This window comes from Carcharodon carcharias (genome assembly GCF_017639515.1).
Source record: "Carcharodon carcharias isolate sCarCar2 chromosome 35 unlocalized genomic scaffold, sCarCar2.pri SUPER_35_unloc_4, whole genome shotgun sequence".
NCBI classification, from domain to species: Eukaryota; Metazoa; Chordata; class Chondrichthyes; order Lamniformes; family Lamnidae; genus Carcharodon; species Carcharodon carcharias.
Genome location: NW_024470720.1, coordinates 859987 through 885180, shown reverse-complemented (window position 1 = coordinate 885180; position 25194 = coordinate 859987). Strand labels below are relative to the sequence as shown.

General features: G+C 50.9%; 1 protein-coding gene across 1 annotated transcript in view; it reads right to left on the bottom strand.

The window, feature by feature from the left end:
- LOC121274234 (caM kinase-like vesicle-associated protein) overlaps positions 1-24336 on the bottom strand; it is a 166445-nt gene extending 142109 nt beyond the window's left edge. The window contains exons 1-5 of the mRNA XM_041181431.1: positions 24242-24336; positions 18879-19010; positions 18260-18334; positions 17656-17794; positions 16888-17008 (exon numbers count right to left, since the gene is read on the bottom strand). Of these exons, the coding sequence (XP_041037365.1) occupies positions 16888-17008; positions 17656-17794; positions 18260-18334; positions 18879-19010; positions 24242-24336 (562 nt within the window). The remainder of the gene's footprint in view (positions 1-16887; positions 17009-17655; positions 17795-18259; positions 18335-18878; positions 19011-24241) is intronic.
- Positions 24337-25194: the final 858 nt, after the last annotated feature.

Sequence of the window (25194 nt, the reverse complement as noted above, 5' to 3'; positions counted from 1 at the left end):
CGTGAGTGTATGTCAATGTGTGTGTGCGTGAGTGTATGTGAATGTGTGTGTGTGCGATTGTATATGAATATGTGTGTGTGCGTGAGTGTATGTGAATGTGTGTGTGTGCGAGTGTACATGAATATGCGTGTGTGCGTGAGTGTATGTGAATATGAGTATGCGTGAGTGTATGTGAATGTGTGTGTGCGTGAGTGTATGTGAATGTGTGTGTGTGCGTGAGTGTATGTGAATGTGTGTGTGCGTGAGTGTATGTGAATGTGTGTGTGCGTGAGTGTATGTGAATATGTGTGTGAGTGCGTGAGTGTATATGAATATGTTTGTGTGTGCGTGCGTGTATGTGAATATGTGTGTGTGTGTGTGAGTGTATGTGAACGTGTGTGTGCGTGAGTGTATGTGAATATGTGTGTGTGTGCGTGAGTGTATGTGAATATGTTTGTGCGTGAGTGTATGTGAATGTGTGTGTGCGCGTGAGTGTATGTGAATGTGTGTGTGTGCGAGTGTACATGAATATGCGTGTGTGCGTGAGTGTATGTGAATATGTGTATGCGTGAGTGTATGTGAATGTGTGTGTGCGTGAGTGTATGTGAATGTGTGTGTGTGCGTGAGTGTATGTGAATGTGTGTGTGCGTGAGTGTATGTGAATGAGTGTGTGCGTGAGTGTATGTGAATATGTGTGTGAGTGCGTGAGTGTATATGAATATGTTTGTGTGTGCGTGCGTGTATGTGAATATGTGTGTGTGTGTGTGAGTGTATGTGAATGTGTGTGTGCGTGAGTGTATGTGAATATGTGTGTGTGTGCGTGAGTGTATGTGAATATGTTTGTGCGTGAGTGTATGTGAATGTGTGTGTGTGCGTGAGTGTATGTGAATGTGTGTGTGTGTGTGCGTGAGTGTATGTGTTTGTGTGTGTGCGTGAGTGTATGTGAATATATGTGTGTGTGCGTGAGTGTATGTGAATATGTGTGTGTGTGCGTGAGTGTATGTGAATATGTGTGTGTGTGCATGAGTGTATGTGAATGTGTGTGTGTGCGTGAGTGTATGTGAATGTGTGTGTGCGTGAGTGTATGTGAATGTGCGTGTGTGCGTGAGTTTATATGAATATATGTGTGTGTGCGTGAGTGTATATGAATATGTGTGTGTGCGTGAGTGAATGTGAATATGTGTGTGTGCGTGAGTGTATGTGAATGTGTGTGTGTGTGTGCGTGAGTGTATGTGAAAGTGTGTGTGTACGTGAGTGTATGTGAATGTGTGTGTGTACGGGAGTGTATGTGAATGTGTGTGTGCGTGAGTGTATGTGAATGTGTGTGTGTACGTGAGTGTATGTGAATGTGTGTGTGTACGGGAGTGTATGTGAATGTGTGTGTGTGTGCGTGAGTGTATGTGAATGGGTATGTGTGCGTGAGTGTATGTGAATGTGTGTGTGCGTGAGTGTATGTGAATGTGTGTGTGTACGTGAGTGTATGTGAATGTGTGTGTGTACGGGAGTGTATGTGAATGTGTGTGTATGGGTGCGTGAGTATATGTGTATGTGTGTATGTACGTGAGTGTATGTGAATGTGTGTGTGTGCGTAAGTTTATGTGAATGTGTGTGTGTGTGCATGAGTGTATGTGAATGTGTGTGTATGTGAGTGGTTGTGAATATGTGTGTGTGTGCATGAGTCTATGTGAATATGTGTGTGTGCATTGTGTATCTGAATATGTGTGTGTGTGTGAGTGTATGTGAATGTGTGTGTGTGTGCGTGAGTGTATGTGAATGTGTGTGTGTACGTGAGTGTATGTGAAGGTGTGTGTGTGTGCGTGAGTGTATGTGAATGTGTGTGTGTGCGAGTGTACATGAATATGCGTGTGTGCGTGAGTGTATGTGAATATGTGTATGCGTGAGTGTATGTGAATGTGTGTGTGCGTGAGTGTATGTGAATGTGTGTGTGTGTGTGAGTGTATCTGAATGTGTGTGTGCGTGAGTGTATGTGAATGTGTGTGTGCGTGAGTGTATGTGAATATGTGTGTGAGTGCGTGAGTGTATATGAATATGTTTGTGTGTGCGTGCGTGTATGTGAATATGTGTGTGTGTGCGTGAGTGTATGTGAATGTGTGTGTGCGTGAGTGTATGTGAATATGTGTGTGTGTGCGTGAGTGTATGTGAATATGTTTGTGCGTGAGTGTATGTGAATGTGTGTGTGTGCGTGAGTGTATGTGAATGTGTGTGTGTGCGTGAGTGTATGTGAATGTGTGTGTGTGTGTGCGTGAGTGTATGTGTTTGTGTGTGTGCGTGAGTGTATGTGAATTGTGTGTGCGTGCGTGAGTGTATGTGAATATGTGTGTGCGTGCGTGAGTGTATGTGAATATGTGTGTGCGTGCGTGAGTGTATGTGAATATGTGTGTGTGTGCTTGAGTGTATGTGAATGTGTGTGTGTGCGTGAGTGTATGTGAATGTGTGTGTGCGTGAGTGTATTTGAATGTGTGTGTGTGCGTGAGTTTATATGAACATGTGTGTGTGTGCGTGAGTGTATATGAATATGTGTGTGTGCGTGAGTGAATGTGAATATGTGTGTGTGTGCGTGAGTGTATGTGAATGTGTGTGTGTGTGTGCGTGAGTGTATGTGAAAGTGTGTGTGTGTGTGAGTGTATGTGAATATGTGTGTGTGTGTATGTGTATGTGAATATGTGTGTGTGCGTGAGTGTATGTGAATGGGTGTGTGCGCGTGAGTGTATGTGAATGTGTGTGTGTGGGTGCGTGAGTGTATGTGAATGTGTGTGTGCGTGAGTGTATGTGAATGTGTGTGTGTACGTGAGTGTATGTGAATGTGTGTGTGTACGTGAGTGTATGTGAATGTGTGTGTATGGGTGCGTGAGTATATGTGTATGTGTGTATGTACGTGAGTGTATGTGAATGTGTGTGTGTGCGTAAGTGTATGTGAATGTGTGTATGTGTGCATGAGTGTATGTGAATGTGTGTGTATGTGAGTGGTTGTGAATATGTGTGTGTGTGCATGAGTGTATGTGAATATGTGTGTGTGCGTTGTGTATATGAATACGTGTGTGTGTGTGAGTGTATGTGAATGTGTGTTTGTGCGTTGTGTATATGAATATGTGTGTGTGTGTTAGTTTATGTGAATGTGTGTGTGCGTGAGTGTATGTGAATGTGTGTGTGTACGTGAGTACATGTGAATGTGTGTGTGTACGTGAGTGTATGTGAATGTGTGTGTATGGGTGCGTGAGTATATGTGAATTTGTGTATGTATGTGAGTGTATGTGAATGTGTGTGTGTACGTGAGTGTATGCGAATGTGTGTGTATGGGTGTGTGAGTGTATGTGAATGTGTGTGTGTACATGAGTGTGTGTGAATGTGTGTGTGTGCGTGAGTGTCTGTGAATGTGTGTGTGCGTGAGTGTATGTGAATGTGTGTGTGCGTGAGTGTATGTGAATGTGTGTGTGTGCGATTGTATATGAATATGTGTGTGTGTGCGTGAGTGTATGTGAATGTGTGTGTGCGTGAGTGTATGTGAATGTGTGTGTGTGCGTGAGTGTATGTGAATGTGTGTGTGCGTGAGTGTATGTGAATGTGTGTGTGCGTGAGTGTATGTGAATATGTGTGTGAGTGCGTGAGTGTATATGAATATGTTTGTGTGTGCGTGCGTGTATGTGAATATGTGTGTGTGTGTGTGAGTGTATGTGAATGTGTGTGTGCGTGAGTGTATGTGAATATGTGTGTGTGTGCGTGAGTGTATGTGAATATGTTTGTGCGTGAGTGTATGTGAATGTGTGTGTGTGGTGAGTGTATGTGAATGTGTGTGTGTGTGTGCGTGAGTGTATGTGTTTGTGTGTGTGCGTGAGTGTATGTGAATATGTGTGTGTGTGCGTGAGTGTATGTGAATGTGTGTGTGCGTGAGTGTATGTGAATGTGTGTGTGTGCGTGAGTTTATATGAATATATGTGTGTGTGCGTGAGTGTATATGAATATGTGTGTGTGCGTGAGTGAATGTGAATATGTGTGTGTGTGCGTGAGTGTATGTGAATGTGTGTGTGTGTGTGCGTGAGTGTATGTGAAAGTGTGTGTGTACGTGAGTGTATGTGAATGTGTGTGTGTACGGGAGTGTATGTGAATGTGTGTGTGCGTGAGTGTATGTGAATGTGTGTGTGTACGTGAGTGTATGTGAATGTGTGTGTGTACGGGAGTGTATGTGAATGTGTGTGTGTGTGTGCGTGAGTGTATGTGAATGGGTATGTGTGCGTGAGTGTATGTGAATGTGTGTGTGTTGGTGCGTGAGTGTATGTGAATGTTTGTGTGCGTGAGTGTATGTGAATGTGTGTGTGTAGGTGAGTGTATGTGAATGTGTGTGTGTACGGGAGTGTATGTGAATGTGTGTGTATGGGTGCGTGAGTATATGTCTATGTGTGTATGTACGTGAGTGTATGTGAATGTGTGTGTGTGCGTAAGTTTATGTGAATGTGTGTGTGTGTGCATGAGTGTATGTGAATGTGTGTGTATGTGAGTGGTTGTGAATATGTGTGTGTGTGCATGAGTCTATGTGAATATGTGTGTGTGCATTGTGTATCTGAATATGTGTGTGTGTGTGTGAGTGTATGTGAATGTGTGTGTGTGTGCGTGAGTGTATGTGAATGTGTGTGTGTACGTGAGTGTATGTGAAGGTGTGTGTGTGTGCGTGAGTGTATGTGAATGTGTGTGTGTGCGAGTGTACATGAATATGCGTGTGTGCGTGAGTGTATGTGAATATGTTTGTGCGTGAGTGTATGTGAATGTGTGTGTGTGCGTGAGTGTATGTGAATGTGTGTGTGTGCGTGAGTGTATGTGAATGTGTGTGTGTGTGTGCGTGAGTGTATGTGTTTGTGTGTGTGCGTGAGTGTATGTGAATATGTGTGTGCGTGCGTGAGTGTATGTGAATATGTGTGTGTGTGCATGAGTGTATGTGAATGTGTGTGTGTGCGTGAGTGTATGTGAATGTGTGTGTGCGTGAGTGTATGTGAATGTGTGTGTGCGTGAGTGTATGTGAATGTGTGTATGTGCGTGAGTTTATATGAATATGTGTGTGTGTGCGTGAGTGTATATGAATATGTGTGTGTGCGTGAGTGAATGTGAATATGTGTGTGTGTGCGTGAGTGTATGTGAATGTGTGTGTGTGTGTGTGTGTGTGCGTGAGTGTATGTGAAAGTGTGTGTGTGTGTGAGTGTATGTGAATATGTGTGTGTGTGTATGTGTATGTGTATGTGAATATGTGTGTGTGCGTGAGTGTATGTGAATGGGTGTGTGCGCGTGAGTGTATGTGAATGTGTGTGTATGGGTGCGTGAGTATATGTGTATGTGTGTATGTACGTGAGTGTATGTGAATGTGTGTGTGTGCGTAAGTGTATGTGAATGTGTGTGTGTGTGCATGAGTGTATGTGAATGTGTGTGTATGTGAGTGGTTGTGAATATGTGTGTGTGTGCATGAGTGTATGTGAATATGTGTGTGTGCGTTGTGTATATGAATACGTGTGTGTGTGTGAGTGTACGTGAATGTGTGTTTGTGCGTTGTGTATATGAATATGTGTGTGTGTGTTAGTTTATGTGATAGTGTGTGTGCGTGAGTGTATGTGAATGTGTGTGTGTACGTGAGTACATGTGAATGTGTGTGTGTACGTGAGTGTATGTGAATGTGTGTGTATGGGTGCGTGAGTACATGTGAATTTGTGTATGTACGTGAGTGTATGTGAATGTGTGTGTGTGCGTGAGTGTATGTGAATATGTGTGTGTGTGTATGTGCATGTGAATATGTGTGTGTACGTGAGTGTATGTGAATGGGTGTGTGCACGTGAGTGTATGTGAATGTGTGTGTATGGGTGCGTGAGTGTATGTGAATGTGTGTGTGCGTGAGTGTATGCGAATATGTGTGTATGGGTGTGTGAGTGTATGTGAATGTGTGTGTGTACATGAGTGTGTGTGAATGTGTGTGTGTGCGTGAGTGTATGTGAATGTGTGTGTATGTGCGTGAGTGTATGTGAATGTGTCTGTGCGTGAGTGTAAATGAATATGTGTGTGTGCGTGAGTGTATGTGAATGTGTGTTTGTGTGCGTGAGTGTATGTGAATGTGTGTGTGCGTGAGTGTATATGAATATGTGTGTGTGCGTGAGTGTATGTGAATGTGTGTGTGCATGAGTGTATGTGAATGTGTGTGTGTGCGAGTGTATCTCAATGTGTGTGTGCGTGAGTGGATTTGAATGTGTGTGTGTGCATGAGTGTATGTGTGTGTGTGCATGAGTATGTGTATGTGTGTGTGAGTGTATGTGAATGTGTGTGTGCGTGAGTCTATGTGAATATGTGTGTGTGTGCGTGAGTCTATGTGAATATATGTGTGTGTGTGCGTGTGTGTATGTGAATGTCTGTGTATGTGTGCATGCGTATGTGAATATGTGTGTGCGTGAGTGTATGTGAATGTGTGTGTGCGTGAGTGTATGTGAATATGTGTGTGGGTGCATGAGTGCATGTGAATGTGTGTGTGTGCGTGAGTGTATATGGATGTGTGTGTGTGCGAGTGTATGTGAATGTGTGTGTGCGTGAGTGAATGTGAATGTGTGTGTGTGCGTGAGTGTATCTGAATGTGTGTGTGTGTGCGTGAGTGTATGTGAATATGTGTATGCGTGAGTGTATGTGAATGTGTGTGTGCGTGAGTGTATGTGAATATGTGTGTGTGTGCATGAGTGTATGTGAATGTGTGTGTGTGCGTGAGTGTATGTGAATGTGTGTGTGTGCGTGAGTGTATGTGAATGTGTGTGTGTGCGTGAGTGTATATGAATATGTGTGTGTGTGCGTGAGTGTATATGAATATGTGTGTGTGCGTGAGTGAATGTGAATATGTGTTTGAGTGCGTGAGTGTATGTGAATGTGTGTGTGCGTGAGTGTATGTGAATGTTTGTATGTACGTGAGTGTATTTGAATGGGTGTGTGCGCGTGAGTGTATGTGAATGTGTGTGTATGGGTGCGTGAGTGTATGTGAATGTGTGTGTGCGTGAGTGTATGTGAATGTGTGTGTGTACGTGAATGCATGTGAATGTGTGTGTGTACGTGAGTGTATGTGAATGTGTGTGTATGGGTGCGTGAGTATATGTGAATGTGTGTATGTACGTGAGTGTATGTGAATGTGTGTGTGTGCGTGAGTGTATGTGAATGTGTGTGTGTGTGCGTGAGTGTATGTGAATGTGTGTGTGTACGTGAGTGTATGTGCATATGTGTGTGTGTGCATGAGTGTATGTGAATGTGTGTGTGTGCGTTGTGTAAATGAATATGTGTGTGTGCGTGAGTATATGTGAATGTGTGTGTGTGCGTGAGTGTATGTGAATATGTGTGTGTGTGTATGTATATGTGAATATGTGTGTGTGCGTGAGTGTATGTGAATGGGTGTGTGCGCGTGAGTGTATGTGAATGTGTGTGTATGGGTGCGTGAGTGTATGTGAATGTGTGTGTGCGTGAGTGTATGTGAATATGTGTGAATGGGTGCGTGAGTGTATGTGAATGTGTGTGTGTACATGAGTGTGTGTGAATGTGTGTGTGTGCATGTGTGTATGTGAATGTGTATGTGTGCGTGAGTGTATGTGAATGTGTGCGTTTGTGCGTGAGATTATGTGAATTTTTGTGTGTACGTGAGTGTATGTGAATATGTGTGTGTGTGCGTGAGTGTATGTGAATGTGTGTGTGCGTGAGTGTATATTAATATGTGTGTGTGCGTGAGTGTATGTGAATGTGTGTGTGTGTGCGTGAGTGTATGTGTATGTGTGTGTGTACATGAGTGTGTGTGAATGTGTGTGTGTGCGTGAGTGTGTGTGAATGTGTGTGTGTTCATGAGTGTATGTGAATGTGTGCGTTTGTGCGTGAGTTTATGTGAATGTTTGTGTGTACGTGAGCGTATGTGAATATGTGTGTGTGTGCGTGAGTGTATGTGAATGTGTGTGTGTGTGAGAGGATATTATTATGTGTGTGCGTGAGTGTATGTGAATGTGTGTGTGTGTGCGTGAGTGTATGTGAATGTTTGTGTGCGTGAGTTTATATGAATATGTGTGTGCGTGAGTGTAAGTGAATGTGTGTGTGCATGAGTGTATGTGAATGTGTGTGTGTGCGTGAGTGTATCTGAATGTGTGTGTGCGTGAGTGTATGTGAATGTGTGTGTGCGTGAGTGTATGTGAATGTGTGTGTGTGCGTGAGTTTATATGAATATATGTGTGTGTGCGTGAGTGTATATGAATATGTGTGTGTGCGTGAGTGAATGTGAATATGTGTGTGTGTGCGTGAGTGTATGTGAATGTGTGTGTGTGTGTGCGTGAGTGTATGTGAAAGTGTGTGTGTACGTGAGTGTATGTGAATGTGTGTGTGTACGGGAGTGTATGTGAATGTGTGTGTGCGTGAGTGTATGTGAATGTGTGTGTGTACGTGAGTGTATGTGAATGTGTGTGTGTACGGGAGTGTATGTGAATGTGTGTGTGTGTGTGCGTGAGTGTATGTGAATGGGTATGTGTGCGTGAGTGTATGTGAATGTGTGTGTGTTGGTGCGTGAGTGTATGTGAATGTGTGTGTGCGTGAGTGTATGTGAATGTGTGTGTGTAGGTGAGTGTATGTGAATGTGTGTGTGTACGGGAGTGTATGTGAATGTGTGTGTATGGGTGCGTGAGTATATGTCTATGTGTGTATGTACGTGAGTGTATGTGAATGTGTGTGTGTGCGTAAGTTTATGTGAATGTGTGTGTGTGTGCATGAGTGTATGTGAATGTGTGTGTATGTGAGTGGTTGTGAATATGTGTGTGTGTGCATGAGTCTATGTGAATATGTGTGTGTGCATTGTGTATCTGAATATGTGTGTGTGTGTGTGAGTGTATGTGAATGTGTGTGTGTGTGCGTGAGTGTATGTGAATGTGTGTGTGTACGTGAGTGTATGTGAAGGTGTGTGTGTGTGCGTGAGTGTATGTGAATGTGTGTGTGTGCGAGTGTACATGAATATGCGTGTGTGCGTGAGTGTATGTGAATATGTGTATGCGTGAGTGTATGTGAATGTGTGTGTGCGTGAGTGTATGTGAATGTGTGTGTGTGTGTGAGTGTATCTGAATGTGTGTGTGCGTGAGTGTATGTGAATGTGTGTGTGCGTGAGTGTATGTGAATATGTGTGTGAGTGCGTGAGTGTATATGAATATGTTTGTGTGTGCGTGCGTGTATGTGAATATGTGTGTGTGTGCGTGAGTGTATGTGAATGTGTGTGTGCGTGAGTGTATATGAATATGTGTGTGTGTGCGTGAGTGTATGTGAATGTGTGTGTGTACGGGAGTGTATGTGAATGTGTGTGTATGGGTGCGTTAGTGTATGTGAATGTGTGTGTGCGTGAGTGTATGTGAATGTGTGTGTGTACGTGAGTGTATGTGAATGTGTCTGTGTACGTGAGTGTATGTGAATGTGTTTGTATGGGTGCGTGAGTATATGTGAATGTGTGTGTGTGCGTGAGTGTATGTGAATGTGTGTGTGTGCGTGAGTGTATGTGAATGTGTGTGTGTGTGTGCGTGAGTGTATGTGTTTGTGTGTGTGCGTGAGTGTATGTGAATATGTGTGTGCGTGCGTGAGTGTATGTGAATATGTGTGTGTGTGCATGAGTGTATGTGAATGTGTGTGTGTGCGTGAGTGTATGTGAATGTGTGTGTGCGTGAGTGTATGTGAATGTGTGTGTGCGTGAGTGTATGTGAATGTGTGTATGTGCGTGAGTTTATATGAATATGTGTGTGTGTGCGTGAGTGTATATGAATATGTGTGTGTGCGTGAGTGAATGTGAATATGTGTGTGTGTGCGTGAGTGTATGTGAATGTGTGAATGTGTGTGTGTGTACGTGAGTGTATGTGAAAGTGTGTGTGTGTGTGAGTGTATGTGAATATGTGTGTGTGTGTATGTGTATGTGTATGTGAATATGTGTGTGTGCGTGAGTGTATGTGAATGGGTGTGTGCGCGTGAGTGTATGTGAATGTGTGTGTATGGGTGCGTGAGTATATGTGTATGTGTGTATGTACGTGAGTGTATGTGAATGTGTGTGTGTGCGTAAGTGTATGTGAATGTGTGTGTGTGTGCATGAGTGTATGTGAATGTGTGTGTATGTGAGTGGTTGTGAATATGTGTGTGTGTGCATGAGTGTATGTGAATATGTGTGTGTGCGTTGTGTATATGAATACGTGTGTGTGTGTGAGTGTACGTGAATGTGTGTTTGTGCGTTGTGTATATGAATATGTGTGTGTGTGTTAGTTTATGTGATAGTGTGTGTGCGTGAGTGTATGTGAATGTGTGTGTGTACGTGAGTACATGTGAATGTGTGTGTGTACGTGAGTGTATGTGAATGTGTGTGTATGGGTGCGTGAGTACATGTGAATTTGTGTATGTACGTGAGTGTATGTGAATGTGTGTGTGTGCGTGAGTGTATGTGAATATGTGTGTGTGTGTATGTGCATGTGAATATGTGTGTGTACGTGAGTGTATGTGAATGGGTGTGTGCACGTGAGTGTATGTGAATGTGTGTGTATGGGTGCGTGAGTGTATGTGAATGTGTGTGTGCGTGAGTGTATGCGAATATGTGTGTATGGGTGTGTGAGTGTATGTGAATGTGTGTGTGTACATGAGTGTGTGTGAATGTGTGTGTGTGCGTGAGTGTATGTGAATGTGTGTGTATGTGCGTGAGTGTATGTGAATGTGTCTGTGCGTGAGTGTAAATGAATATGTGTGTGTGCGTGAGTGTATGTGAATGTGTGTTTGTGTGCGTGAGTGTATGTGAATGTGTGTGTGCGTGAGTGTATATGAATATGTGTGTGTGCGTGAGTGTATGTGAATGTGTGTGTGCATGAGTGTATGTGAATGTGTGTGTGTGCGTGAGTGTATCTCAATGTGTGTGTGCGTGAGTGGATTTGAATGTGTGTGTGTGCATGAGTGTATGTGTGTGTGTGCATGAGTATGTGTATGTGTGTGTGAGTGTATGTGAATGTGTGTGTGCGTGAGTCTATGTGAATATGTGTGTGTGTGCGTGAGTCTATGTGAATATATGTGTGTGTGTGCGTGTGTGTATGTGAATGTCTGTGTATGTGTGCATGCGTATGTGAATGTGTGTGTGCGTGAGTGTATGTGAATGTGTGTGTGCGTGAGTGTATGTGAATATGTGTGTGGGTGCATGAGTGCATGTGAATGTGTGTGTGTGCGTGAGTGTATATGGATGTGTGTGTGTGCGAGTGTATGTGAATGTGTGTGTGCGTGAGTGAATGTGAATGTGTGTGTGTGCGTGAGTGTATGTGAATGTGTGTGTGTGTGCGTGAGTGTATGTGAATATGTGTATGCGTGAGTGTATGTGAATGTGTGTGTGCGTGAGTGTATGTGAATATGTGTGTGTGTGCATGAGTGTATGTGCATGTGTGTGTGTGCGTGAGTGTATGTGAATGTGTGTGTGCGTGAGTGTATGTGAATGTGTGTGTGTGCGTGAGTGTATATGAATATGTGTGTGTGTGCGTGAGTGTATATGAATATGTGTGTGTGCGTGAGTGAATGTGAATATGTGTTTGAGTGCGTGAGTGTATGTGAATGTGTGTGTGCGTGAGTGTATGTGAATGTTTGTATGTACGTGAGTGTATTTGAATGGGTGTGTGCGCGTGAGTGTATGTGAATGTGTGTGTATGGGTGCGTGAGTGTATGTGAATGTGTGTGTGCGTGAGTGTATGTGAATGTGTGTGTGTACGTGAATGCATGTGAATGTGTGTGTGTACGTGAGTGTATGTGAATGTGTGTGTATGGGTGCGTGAGTATATGTGAATGTGTGTATGTACGTGAGTGTATGTGAATGTGTGTGTGTGCGTGAGTGTATGTGAATGTGTGTGTGTGTGCGTGAGTGTATGTGAATGTGTGTGTGTACGTGAGTGTATGTGCATATGTGTGTGTGTGCATGAGTGTATGTGAATGTGTGTGTGTGCGTTGTGTAAATGAATATGTGTGTGTGCGTGAGTATATGTGAATGTGTGTGTGTGCGTGAGTGTATGTGAATATGTGTGTGTGTGTATGTATATGTGAATATGTGTGTGTGCGTGAGTGTATGTGAATGGGTGTGTGCGCGTGAGTGTATGTGAATGTGTGTGTATGGGTGCGTGAGTGTATGTGAATGTGTGTGTGCGTGAGTGTATGTGAATATGTGTGAATGGGTGCGTGAGTGTATGTGAATGTGTGTGTGTACATGAGTGTGTGTGAATGTGTGTGTGTGCATGTGTGTATGTGAATGTGTATGTGTGCGTGAGTGTATGTGAATGTGTGCGTTTGTGCGTGACATTATGTGAATTTTTGTGTGTACGTGAGTGTATGTGAATATGTGTGTGTGTGCGTGAGTGTATGTGAATGTGTGTGTGCGTGAGTGTATATTAATATGTGTGTGTGCGTGAGTGTATGTGAATGTGTGTGTGTGTGCGTGAGTGTATGTGTATGTGTGTGTGTACATGAGTGTGTGTGAATGTGTGTGTGTGCGTGAGTGTGTGTGAATGTGTGTGTGTTCATGAGTGTATGTGAATGTGTGCGTTTGTGCGTGAGTTTATGTGAATGTTTGTGTGTACGTGAGTGTATGTGAATATGTGTGTGTGTGCGTGAGTGTATGTGAATGTGTGTGTGTGTGAGAGGATATTATTATGTGTGTGCGTGAGTGTATGTGAATGTGTGTGTGTGTGCGTGAGTGTATGTGAATGTTTGTGTGCGTGAGTTTATATGAATATGTGTGTGCGTGAGTGTAAGTGAATGTGTGTGTGCATGAGTGTATGTGAATGTGTGTGTGTGCGTGAGTGTATCTGAATGTGTGTGTGCGTGAGTGTATGTGAATGTGTGTGTGTGTGTGAGTGTGTGTGAATGTGTGTGTGTGCGTGAGTGTATGTGAATGTGTGTGTGTGCGTGAGTGTATGTGAATGTGCGTGTGTGCGTGAGTGTATGTGAATATGTGTATGCGTGAGTGTATGTGAATGTGTGTGTGCGTGAGTGTATATGGCTATGTGTGTGTGTGCGTGAGTGTATGTGAATGTGTGTGTGTGTGCGTGAGTGTATGTGAATGTGTGTGTGCGTGAGTGAATGTGAATGTGTGTGTGTGTGCGTGAGTGTATGTGAATGTGTTTGTGCGTGAGTGTATGTGAATGTGTGTGTGTGTGCGTGAGTGTATGTGAATGTGTGTGTGTGCGTGAGTGTATGTGAATGTGTGTGTGTGTGCATGAGTGTATGTGAATGTGTGTGTGTGCATGAGTGTACATGAATATGCGTGTGTGCGTGAGTGTATGTGAATATGTGTATGCGTGACTGTATGTGAATGTGTGTGTGCGTGAGTGTATCTGAATGTGTGTGTGCGTGAGTGTATGTGAATGTGTGTGTGCGTGTGTATGTGAATATGTGTGTGAGTGCGTGAGTGTATATGAATATGTTTGTGTGTGCGTGAGTGTATGTGAATATGTGTGTGTGTGCGTGAGTGTATGTGAATGTGTGTGTGCGTGAGTGTATATGAATATGTGTGTGTGCGTGAGTGAATGTGAATATGTGTTTGAGTGCGTGAGTGTATGTGAATGTGTGTGTGCGTGAGTGTATGTGAATGTTTGTATGTACGTGAGTGTATTTGAATGGGTGTGTGCGCGTGAGTGTATGTGAATGTGTGTGTATGGGTGCGTGAGTGTATGTGAATGTGTGTGTGCGTGAGTGTATGTGAATGTGTGTGTGTACGTGAATGCATGTGAATGTGTGTGTGTACGTGAGTGTATGTGAATGTGTGTGTATGGGTGCGTGAGTATATGTGAATGTGTGTATGTACGTGAGTGTATGTGAATGTGTGTGTGTGCGTGAGTGTATGTGAATGTGTGTGTGTGTGCGTGAGTGTATGTGAATGTGTGTGTGTACGTGAGTGTATGTGCATATGTGTGTGTGTGCATGAGTGTATGTGAATGTGTGTGTGTGCGTTGTGTAAATGAATATGTGTGTGTGCGTGAGTATATGTGAATGTGTGTGTGTGCGTGAGTGTATGTGAATATGTGTGTGTGTGTATGTATATGTGAATATGTGTGTGTGCGTGAGTGTATGTGAATGGGTGTGTGCGCGTGAGTGTATGTGAATGTGTGTGTATGGGTGCGTGAGTGTATGTGAATGTGTGTGTGCGTGAGTGTATGTGAATATGTGTGAATGGGTGCGTGAGTGTATGTGAATGTGTGTGTGTACATGAGTGTGTGTGAATGTGTGTGTGTGCATGAGTGTATGTGAATGTGTATGTGTGCGTGAGTGTATGTGAATGTGTGCGTTTGTGCGTGAGATTATGTGAATTTTTGTGTGTACGTGAGTGTATGTGAATATGTGTGTGTGTGCGTGAGTGTATGTGAATGTGTGTGTGCGTGAGTGTATATTAATATGTGTGTGTGCGTGAGTGTATGTGAATGTGTGTGTGTGTGCGTGAGTGTATGTGTATGTGTGTGTGTACATGAGTGTGTGTGAATGTGTGTGTGTGCGTGAGTGTGTGTGAATGTGTGTGTGTTCATGAGTGTATGTGAATGTGTGCGTTTGTGCGTGAGTTTATGTGAATGTTTGTGTGTACGTGAGTGTATGTGAATATGTGTGTGTGTGCGTGAGTGTATGTGAATGTGTGTGTGTGTGAGAGGATATTATTATGTGTGTGCGTGAGTGTATGTGAATGTGTGTGTGTGTGCGTGAGTGTATGTGAATGTTTGTGTGCGTGAGTTTATATGAATATGTGTGTGCGTGAGTGTAAGTGAATGTGTGTGTGCATGAGTGTATGTGAATGTGTGTGTGTGCGTGAGTGTATCTGAATGTGTGTGTGTGTGAGTGTATGTGAATGTGTGTGTGTGAGTGTATATTAATATGTGTGTGTGCGTGAGTGTATGTGAATGTGTGTGTGTGTGTGAGTGTGTGTGAATGTGTGTGTGTGCGTGAGTGTATGTGAATGTGTGTGTGTGCGTGAGTGTATGTGAATGTGCGTGTGTGCGTGAGTGTATGTGAATATGTGTATGCGTGAGTGTATGTGAATGTGTGTGTGCGTGAGTGTATATGGCTATGTGTGTGTGTGTGTGAGTGTATGTGAATGTGTGTGTGTGTGCGTGAGTGTATGTGAATGTGTGTGTGCGTGAGTGAATGTGAATGTGTGTGTGTGTGTGTATGTGAATGTGTGTGTGTGAGTGTATATTAATATGTGTGTGTGCGTGAGTGTATGTGAATGTGTGTGTGTGTGTGAGTGTGTGTGAATGTGTGTGTGTGCGTGAGTGTATGTGAATGTGTGTGTGTGCGTGAGTGTATGTGAATGTGCGTGTGTGCGTGAGTGTATGTGAATATGTGTATGCGTGAGTGTATGTGAATGTGTGTGTGCGTGAGTGTATATGGCTATGTGTGTGTGTGTGTGAGTGTATGTGAATGTGTGTGTGTGTGCGTGAGTGTATGTGAATGTGTGTGTGCGTGAGTGAATGTGAATGTGTGTGTGTGTGCGTGAGTGTATGTGAATGTGTTTGTGCGTGAGTGTATGTGAATGTGTGTGTGTGTGCGTGAGTGTATGTGAATGTGTGTGTGTGCGTGAGTGTATCTGAATGTGTGTGTGCGTGAGTGTATGTGAATGTGTGTGTGCGTGTGTATGTGAATATGTGTGTGAGTGCGTGAGTGTATATGAATATGTTTGTGTGTGCGTGAGTGTATGTGAATATGTGTGTGTGTGCGTGAGTGTATGTGAATGTGTGTGTGCGTGAGTGTATGTGAATATGTTTGTGCGTGAGTGTATGCGAATGTGTGTGTGTGCGTGAGTGTATGTGAATGTGTGTGTGTGCGTGAGTGTATGTGTTTGTGTGTGTGCGTGACTGTATGTGAATATGTGTGTGTGTGCGTGAGTGTATGTGAATGTGTGTGTGTGAGTGTATATTAATATGTGTGTGTCCGTGAGTGTATGTGAATGTGTGTGTGTGCGTGAGTGTATGTGAATGTGTGTGTGCGTGAGTTTATATGAATATGTGTGTCTGCGTTAGTGTATGTGAATGTGTGTGTGCATGAGTGTATGTGAATGTGTGTGTGTGCGTGAGTGTATCTGAATGTGTGTGTGCGTGAGTGTATGTGACTGTGTGTGTGCGTGAGTGTATGTGAATGTGTGTGTGCGTGAGTGTATGTGAATGTGTTTGTGTGCATGAGTGTATGTGTGTGTGTGCATGAGTGTATGTGTATGTGTTTGTGAGTGTATGTGAATGTGTGTGTGCGTGAGTGTTTGTTAATATGTGTGTGTGTGCGTGAGTGTATGTGAATATATGTGTGTGTGTGCGTGAGTGAATGTGAATGTGTGTGTATGTGTGCGTGAGTGTATGTAAATGTGTGTGTGCGCGAGTGTATGTGAATGTGTGTGTGCGTGAGTGTATGTGAATATGTCTGTGGGTGCATGAGTGCATGTGAATGTGTGTGTGTGCGTGAGTGTATGTGAATATGTGTGTGTGTGCGTGAGTGTATGTGAATGTGTGTGTGTGCGAGTGTATGGGAATGTGTGTGTGCGTGAGTTTATGTGAATATGTGTGTGTGTGCGTGAGTGTAGGTGAATGTGTGTGTGTGCGAGTGTATGGGAATGTGTGTGTGCGTGAGTGTATGTGAATATGTGTGTGTGTGCGTGAGTGTTGGTGAATGTGTGTGTGCATGAGTGTATGTGAATGTGTGTGTGTGCGTGAGTGTTTGTGAATGTGTGTGTGTGCGTCAGTGTATGTGAACGTATCTCTTTGTGTCTTTGTGTGTGTGAGTATCTTTGTGAATGTGTGTGTGTGCGTGCGCATGTACGTGTGTGTGAGAGTGTCCATGAGTGTGTACGTGAGATTCTGCAGGCTAGGATGAGACACAGTGTAGGGGGCATTCAATTCCTACCCAAATACTCGGGTGTCCCACAGGGATCTGAAATCGAACCCGCCTCGATGCGTGACAGATGGAAATCCCCGATCACCACCTTCGATGGATTCTGCTGCCTGTAGTATATCAAATTCTCCAGCTGCAACAGTAAAAAAGAGAGTGTGGAACCAGTCAGTGTACAGATATCTCCTTAAGAGAGAGGGAATGAGAGACACCAGTCAGTGTACAGATATCTCCTTAAGAGAGAGGGAATGAGAGACACCAGTCAGTGTACAGATATCTCCCTGAGAGAGAGGGACTGAGAGACACCAGTCAGTGTACAGATATCTCCCTGAGAGAGAGATGGACTGAGAGACACCAGTCAGTGTACAGATATCTTCCTGAGAGAGAGGGACTGAGAGACACCAGTCAGTGTACAGATATCTCCCTGAGAGAGAGATGGACTGAGAGACACCAGTCAGTGTACAGATATCTCCCTGAGAGAGAGGGACTGAGAGACACCAGTCAGTGTACAGATATCTCCCTGAGAGAGAGGGACTGAGAGACACCAGTCAGTGTACAGATATCTCCCTGAGAGATAGAGGAGACTGAGAGACACCAGTCAGTGTACAGATATCTCCCTGAGAGAGAGAGGGACTGAGAGACACCAGTCAGTGTACAGATATCTCCCTGAGAGAGAGAGTGACTGAGAGACACCAGTCAGTGTATAGATATCTCTCTGAGAGAGGGACTGAGAGACACCAGTCAGTGTACAGCGATCTCACTGCCAGTTACAGAGAATCTTACCTTAATGTTTCGATGCACGATGTGGAGTGAGTGTAGGTAAGAAACTGTGTCCAGCACCTGTTGAATCACATTGCTGGCGTCTCTCTCTGTATATGAGCCCTGGTGTAGAATCCAGTCAAAGAGGTCACTCCCTGTCGCCCTGGAATATGAGAGAGAGCTCAGTGAAGCTGGAGATTTCTAGCTGGCTTATTTGTCTAGGGGGTTGTGGGGCTGCGGTGGGTTTGCCGAACGCTGGCAGTGAGATGGAGGGTCTGCCTCGGGTGGTGGGTGGATGGTTGGGGGGGTGGGGGGGGGGGGAGAAGGTCCGGGGCGGGGGGGGTGCGGGTGGGGTGGTGGGTGGGCGGGGGATAGGGGAAGGGGGGGTGCCCACACAGTTCTGGAGGAGCCTGCCGCCGGAGCAGATCCAATCTGGGAGACCCGCCGCCAGCAGCGCAACATTCCAGCATCGGCTATTCGACTGGGTGGGGACTCGCGGATGCGCCCCATCCCGATTTCAGAGATTAGCCCAGTTCTCGGTTCTCTCACCGGTCCCCCCGTCAAACTCCCCAAAGCCCGGATCGCAAATGAAATGCCTCCATCGGCCCTCCCCAGCAGAGAAACTCACATTTCCTGAATAATGAAGTATTCCTCCCTTGTCTCAAATGTGTCAATCAGCTGTAAGATGTTGGGATGATTTACCCTGCAGAGAATAGACAGAAATTATTAACATCTCCCCTTCACCCAATTCCCTCTCCTCCCCACCCACACACCTCCTCCCCCCTCCCCACCTGCCCATTGGCCAGTGTGCATCAAGGGAGGTCTTGAACTCTGGCAGGAGTCGCAACAGAGGATCAACTGAGAGGCATTAGATATACAGAGTAAAGCCCCCTCTACACCGTCCCCATCAAACCTCCCAGGACAGGTACAGCACGGGGTTAGATACAGAGTAAATCTCCCTCTACACTGTCCCCATCAAACACTCCCAGGACAGGTACAGCACGGGGTTAGATACAGAGTAAATCTCCCTCTACACCGTCCCCATCAAACACTCCCAGGACAGGTACAGCACGGTGTCAGATACAGAGTAAAGGTCCCTCTACACCGTCCCCATCAAACACTCCCAGGACAGGTACCGCACGGGGTTAGATACAGAGTAAAGCTCCCTCTACACCGTCCCCATCAAACACTCCCAGGACAGGTACAGCACGGGGTTAGATACAGAGTAAAGCTCCCTGTCTACTCACATCTTCAGGATGAGAATCTCGTTCTTTGCTGCTCTCCGGACACTCTTGCCGTCCTTCTTTGAGAATTTCTTGCAGGAGTAAACCTTCTCTGATAGCTTGTCCCTGGCGATGCAGATCTCACAGAACTCCTTCCTGTGGAGGCGGGGGGAGAGAAGAGAGGGACAGGCCGTGAGACTGGGGTCGGACTGTGCCGGGAGCAGCGATCCGCTGCGCACATGGGACCGGGGGAAGCGCTGAATGTGCGAGGGTCCCTCCTCCCACTGCTGACTCCAGCTGCCGCGTGTTTGGGCGCCACTGCGCCGCCCGCCATGGTCGAGCAGCCCGCTGACTGCTCCAAGGCGAGACAGGGGCCACGTCCCATCGGGCCCCGCATCACTGGACACGGCGCTCGGGCAGGGAACTCGCTGAGGGGGTGGGGGGGTGAAGGGAACTCGCTGAGGGGGTGGGGGTGGGGGAGTCGGGAACTCGCTGAGGGGGTGGGGGTGGGGGAGTCGGGAACTCGCTGAGGGGGTGGGGGTGGGGGAGTCGGGAACTCGCTGAGGGGGTGGGGGGGACGGAGCCAGTTTTCCAGGTGGGTGTTTCGGGAGGAGTGGAGGGAGGGGGGATCTCGGCGTGGCGTGACAGGGTGGGGGGTCTCGGTGTTGGGGGGGTCTCGGTGTTGGGGGGGGGTCTCGATGTTGGGGGGTCTCAGTGTTGGGGGGTCTTGGGGACAAGGGTCTCGGGGTCGGGTGTCTCGGGCTGGGGATCTCGGAGTCGGGGCTTTTGGGGTCGGGGGTCTAGTGGTCGTGCGTTTGGGGTCAGGGGTCTAGGGGTCGGGAGTCTCAGGGTCGGGAGTCTCAGGGTCTGGGGTCTTGGGGTTGGGGGTCCCGGGGTCGGGTGTCTCGGGCTGGGGATCTCGGAGTCGGGGCTTTTGGGGTCGGGGGTCTAGTGGTCGTGCGTTTGGGGTCAGGGGTCTAGGGGTCGGGAGTCTCAGGGTCAGGGGTCTTGGGGTCGGGTGTCTTGGGCTGGGGGTCTCGGGGTCGAGGGTCTCGGGGTCAGGGGTCTCGAGGTCAGGGGTCTCAGGGTCTCGGGGTCGGGGGTCTCGGGCTGGGGGTCTCGGGGTTGGGGCCTTCGGGGTCGGGTGTCTCGGGCTGGGGGTCGAGGGTCTCGGGGTCAGGGGTCTCGAGGTCGGGGGTCTCCGGGTTAGGGTCTTGGTGTTGGGGCATTCGGGGTCGGGGGTCTCGGGCTGGGGGTCTCGGTGTCGGGGATCTTGGGGTCGGGGTGTTTGGGATCGAGGGTCTTGCGTTCGGGGTCGTGGGTCTCGGGGTCGGGGGTCTTGGGGTTGGGGATCTCGGGCTGGGGGTCTCGGGGTCGGGGCGTTCGGGGTCGGGGTGCTTGGGGGTCTCAGTGTCGGGGAATCTCGAGGTCAGGGGTCTCAGGGTCGGGGTAGGGCCGTACAGGGTCGGGGGTCTCGGGGTCCAGGATCTCGGAGTCAGGGGTCTTGGGGTCTTGGGGTCTCGGGGTCGGGGGTTTCGTGTACGGGGGTCTCGGGGTCGGGGGTCTTGAGGTCGGGGCATATGTGGTCGGGGTTCTCGGGATCGGGGCCTCGGGTTCGGGGGTCTCGGGCTTGGGGGTCTCTGTGTCTCGGGTCTTGGGGTCGGGGTCTCGGGGTCGGGGGAATTTCAGTGTCGGGGGTCTCAGGGTTGGGGAAACTCGAGGTCAGGGGTCTCAGGGTCGGGCGTGTCAGGCCGTACGGCATCAGGGGTCTCGGGTACGGGGGTCATGGGACGGGGGTGTCAGGCTGTGGGTCTCGGGGTGGGGGTCTCGGGGTCGGGAATCACGGGGTCGGGGGTCTCGGGGTCAGGGAATCTCGGGGTCAGGAAATCTCGGGGTTGGGGTTCTCGGGGTTCGGGGTCTCGGGATCAGGGCGTTCGAGGTCCGGGGCTCAGGGTCGGGGGTCTTGGGGTCGGGAGTCTCGGGGTCAGGGGTCTCAGGTTCGGGGTCGGGGGCCTCGGGTTTGGGGATCTCGGGTTTGGGGTCGAGAGTCTCGGGGTCAGGGGTCTCGGAGTCGTGGTTCTCTGGGTCGGGGGTCTTGGGGTCGGGGATCTCGGGGTGGGGGGGTTTTGGGCTGGGGGTCTCGGGTTCGGGGTCGGGGGTCTCGGGTTCGGGGTCGGGAGTCAGGGGTCTCGGGGTGGGGGGTCTTGGGCTGGGGGTCTTGAGCTGGGGATCTCGGGGTCGGGGGTCTCGGAGTCGGGGTCAGGGCTTGGGGTTGGGGTCTCGGGGTAGGGGCGTTCAGGGGCTGGGGTCTTGGGGTCGGGGAACCTTGGGGTCGGGGTCTCAGGGTTGGGGGTTTTGGTGTCGGGGTCTCGGTGTCGGGGGTCTTGGGGGTCTCAGGGTCGAGGTCGCGGGCTTGGGGTCTCGGGCTGGGGATCTCGGGGTCGAGGGTCTCGGGGTCGGAGAGTCTCAGGTTCGGGGGTCTCGGGGTTGGGGGTCGTGGGGTTGGGGCAATCAAGGTCGGGGGTCTCGGTGTCTGGGGTCTTGGGCTGGAGGTCTCGGGCTGTGGGTTTTGGGGTGGGGGATCTCGGAGTCTGGGTTCATGGGGTCGGGGGTCTCGGGGTCAGGGAATCTCGGTGTTGGGGGTCTCGGGCTTGGGGTCCCGGGCTGGGGGTCTCGGGGTCGGGGCTCGGGGTCGGGGATCTCGGGCGTTCGGTGTCAGGGGTCTCGGGGTCGGGGGTCTCAGGGTCGGGGAATCTTGGGGTCGGGGGTCTGGGGGTTGGGGCATTCAGGGTCGGGGGTCTCGATGTCAGGGGTCGGGCTGGGGGTCTCGGGGTGGGGGATCTTGGAGTCTGGGTTCATGGGGTCGGGGGTCTTGGGGTCAGGGAATCTCGGTGTCGGGGGTCTTGGGCTGGGGGTCCCGGGCTGTGGGTCTCGGGGTGGGGGGTCTTGGGGTCAGGGGTCACGGGGTCGAGGGTCTTGGGGTCAGGGAATCTCGGGGTCGGGGGTCTCAGGGGTCTCGGGCTGGGGGTCCCGGGCTGGGGTCCTGGACTGTGGGTCTCAGGGTCGGGGGTCTTGGGGTCAGGGGTCTCATGGTTGGGGGTCTCGGGGTCGGGACGTTTGGGGTCAGAGGTCTCATGGTTGGGGGCTTCGGTGTCAGGGGTCTCATGGTTGGGGGTCTCGGGGTCGGCGTGTTCGGGGTTGAGGGTCTCGGGGTCGGGGGTCTCAGGATCAGGGTTGGAGCTCAGGGTCGGGGGTCTTGGGCTGGGGTCTCGGGATCTCGGAGTTGGGGGTCTCCGGGCTGGGGGTCTCCGGGTCGCGGGTCTCGGGGTTGGGGCGTTCAGGGTTGGGGGTCTCGGGTTCGGGGTCGGGGGTCTCGGGGTCGGGGCGTTCAGGGTCGGGGGTGTCGGGGTCTCGGGTTCGGGGTCGGGTGTCTCGGGGTCGGGGGGTCTCGGGTTCGGGGTTGGGGGTCTCGGGGTCGGGGGGTCTCGGGTTCGGGGTTGGGGGTCTCGGGGTCGGGGGGTCTCGGGTTCGGGGTTGGGGCTCTCGGGGTTGGGGCGTTCAGGGTTGGGGGTCTCGGGGTCGGGGGGTCTCGGGTTCGGGGTCGGGGGTCTCGGGGTTGGGTCTCTCGGGGTCGGGGCTCTCGGGGTCGGGGCGTTCAGGGTCGGGGGTGTCGGGGTCTCGGGTTCGGGGTCGGGTGTCTCGGGGTCGGGGGGTCTCGGGTTCGGGGTTGGGGGTCTCGGGGTCGGGGGGTCTCGGGTTCGGGGTCGGGGCTCTTGGGGTTGGGGCGTTCAGGGTTGGGGGTCTCGGGGTCGGGGGGTCTCGGGTTCGGGGTCGGGGCTCTTGGGGTTGGGGCGTTCACGGTTGGGGGTCTCGGGGTCGGGGGGTCTCGGGTTCGGGGTCGGGGGTCTCGGGGTCGGGGCTCTCGGGGTTGGGGCGTTCAGGGTTGGGGGTCTCGGGGTCGGGGGGTCTCGGGTTCGGGGTCGGGGGTCTCGGGGTTGGGGCTCTCGGGGTTGGGGCGTTCAGGGTTGGGGGTCTCGGGGTCGGGGGGTCTCGGGTTCGGGATCGGGGCTCTCGGGGTTGGGGCGTTCAGGGTTGGGGGTCTCGGGGTCGGGGGGTCTCGGGTTCGGGGTCGGGGGTCTCGGGGTTGGGTCTCTCGGGGTCGGGGCTCTCGGGGTCGGGGCGTTCAGGGTCGGGGGTGTCGGGGTCTTGGGTTCGGGGTCGGGTGTCTCGGGGTCGGGGGGTCTCGGGTTCGGGGTCGGGGGTCTCGGGGTTGGGGCTCTCGGGGTTGGGGCGTTCAGGGTTGGGGGTCTCGGGGTCGGGGGGTCTCGGGTTCGGGGTCGGGGGTCTCGGGGTTGGGGCTCTCGGGGTTGGGGCGTTCAGGGTTGGGGGTCTCGGGGTCGGGGGGGTCTCGGGTTCGGGGTCGGGGCTCTTGGGGTTGGGGCGTTCAGGGTTGGGGGTCTCGGGGTCGGGGGGTCTCGGGTTCGGGGTCGGGGGTCTCGGGGTTGGGGCTCTCGGGGTTGGGGCGTTCAGGGTTAGGGGTCTCGGGGTCGGGGGGTCTCGGGTTCGGGGTCGGGGGTCTCGGGGTTGGGGCTCTCGGGGTTGGGGCGTTCAGGGTTGGGGGTCTCGGGGTCGGGGGGTCTCGGGTTCGGGGTCGGGGCTCTCGGGGTTGGGGCGTTCAGGGTTGGGGGTCTCGGGGTCGGGGGGTCTCGGGTTCAGGGTTGGGGGTCTCGGGTTCGGGGTCGGGGGTCTCGGGGTTGGGGCTCTCGGGGTTGGGGCGTTCAGGGTTGGGGGTCTCGGGGTCGGGGGGTCTCGGGTTCGGGGTCGGGGGTCTCGGGGTTGGGTCTCTCGGGGTCGGGGCTCTCGGGGTCGGGGCGTTCAGGGTCGGGGGTGTCGGGGTCTCGGGTTCGGGGTCGGGTGTCTCGGGGTCGGGGGGTCTCGGGTTCGGGGTTGGGGGTCTCGGGGTTGGGGCTCTCGGGGTTGGGGCGTTCAGGGTTGGGGGTCTCGGGGTCGGGGGGTCTCGGGTTCGGGGTCGGGGCTCTTGGGGTTGGGGCGTTCAGGGTTGGGGGTCTCGGTGTCGGGGGGTCTCGGGTTCGGGGTCGGGGGTCTCGGGGTTGGGGCTCTCGGGGTTGGGGCGTTCAGGGTTGGGGGTCTCGGGGTCGGGGGGTCTCGGGTTCGGGGTCGGGGCTCTCGGGGTTGGGGCGTTCAGGGTTGGGTGTCTCGGGGTCGGGGGGTCTCGGGTTCGGGGTCGGGGGTCTCGGGGTTGGGTCTCTCGGGGTCGGGGCTCTCGGGGTCGGGGCGTTCAGGGTCGGGGGTGTCGGGGTCTCGGGTTCGGGGGCGGGTGTCTCGGGGTCGGGGGTCCCGGGGTCGGGGGTGGGGGAATCACTCACGCTCGCAGCAGGTGTCCGATGCTGTACTTGTCAGTCACATCAGTCAGACTGTTGTAATATTTCCCAGTGCGGAATGTCAGACAGCTGAGTGACATCGTGGAAATTCCCTAAATTGGAGAGATGGGGGGAGAGGGGGAGAGAGATGGGGGGAGAGAGAGAGGAGGGAAAGAGGGAGAAGGGAGAGAGAGGGGGGAGGAAGAGAGAAGGTGGAGAGGGGGAGTGGGAGAGGGAGGGAGACAGGGAGCAGGAGAGAAAAACAGGGAGACAGAGAGGGGAGAGAGAGAGCGGGAAGGAGCGGATGAAAAAGGGAGAGTGAGAGAGAGAGCGGGAGACACTTAGAGACATCAGCTCCATCCAACACCATCCTGTATTCTCAACCCTCCCTCCCTCCATCTCCTCCCTCCGTCCTCCCTCCCTCTGTCCTCCCTCCCTCCGTCCTCCCTCCCTCCCTCCATTCCCTCCCTCCATCTCCTCCTTCCCTTTGTCCCCCTCCCTCCGTCCTCCCTCCCTCTGTCCTCCCTCCCTCTGTCCTCCCTCCCTCCCTCCATTCCCTCCCTCCATCTCCTTCCCTCTGTCCCCCTCCCTCCGTCCTCCCTCCCTCCCTCTGACCCCCTCCCTCTGTCCCCCTCCCTCCGTCCTCCCTCCCTCCATCCTCCCTCCCTCCATCCTCCCTCCCTCTGTCACCCTCCCTCCGTCCTCCCTCCCTCCCTCTGACCCCCTCCCTCTGTCCCCCTCCCTCCGTCCTCCCTCCCTCCCTCTGACCCCCTCCCTCTGTCCCCCTCCCTCCATCCTCCCTCCCTCCATCCTCCCTCCCTGTCCCCCTCCCTCTGTCACCCTCCCTCTGTCACCCTCCCTCCGTCCTCCCTTCCTCTGTCCCCCCCACTTTCCCCTCCCTGCACCCTCCCTCTGTCCCCCTCCCTCTGTCCCCCTCCCTCTGTCCCCCTCCCTCCGTC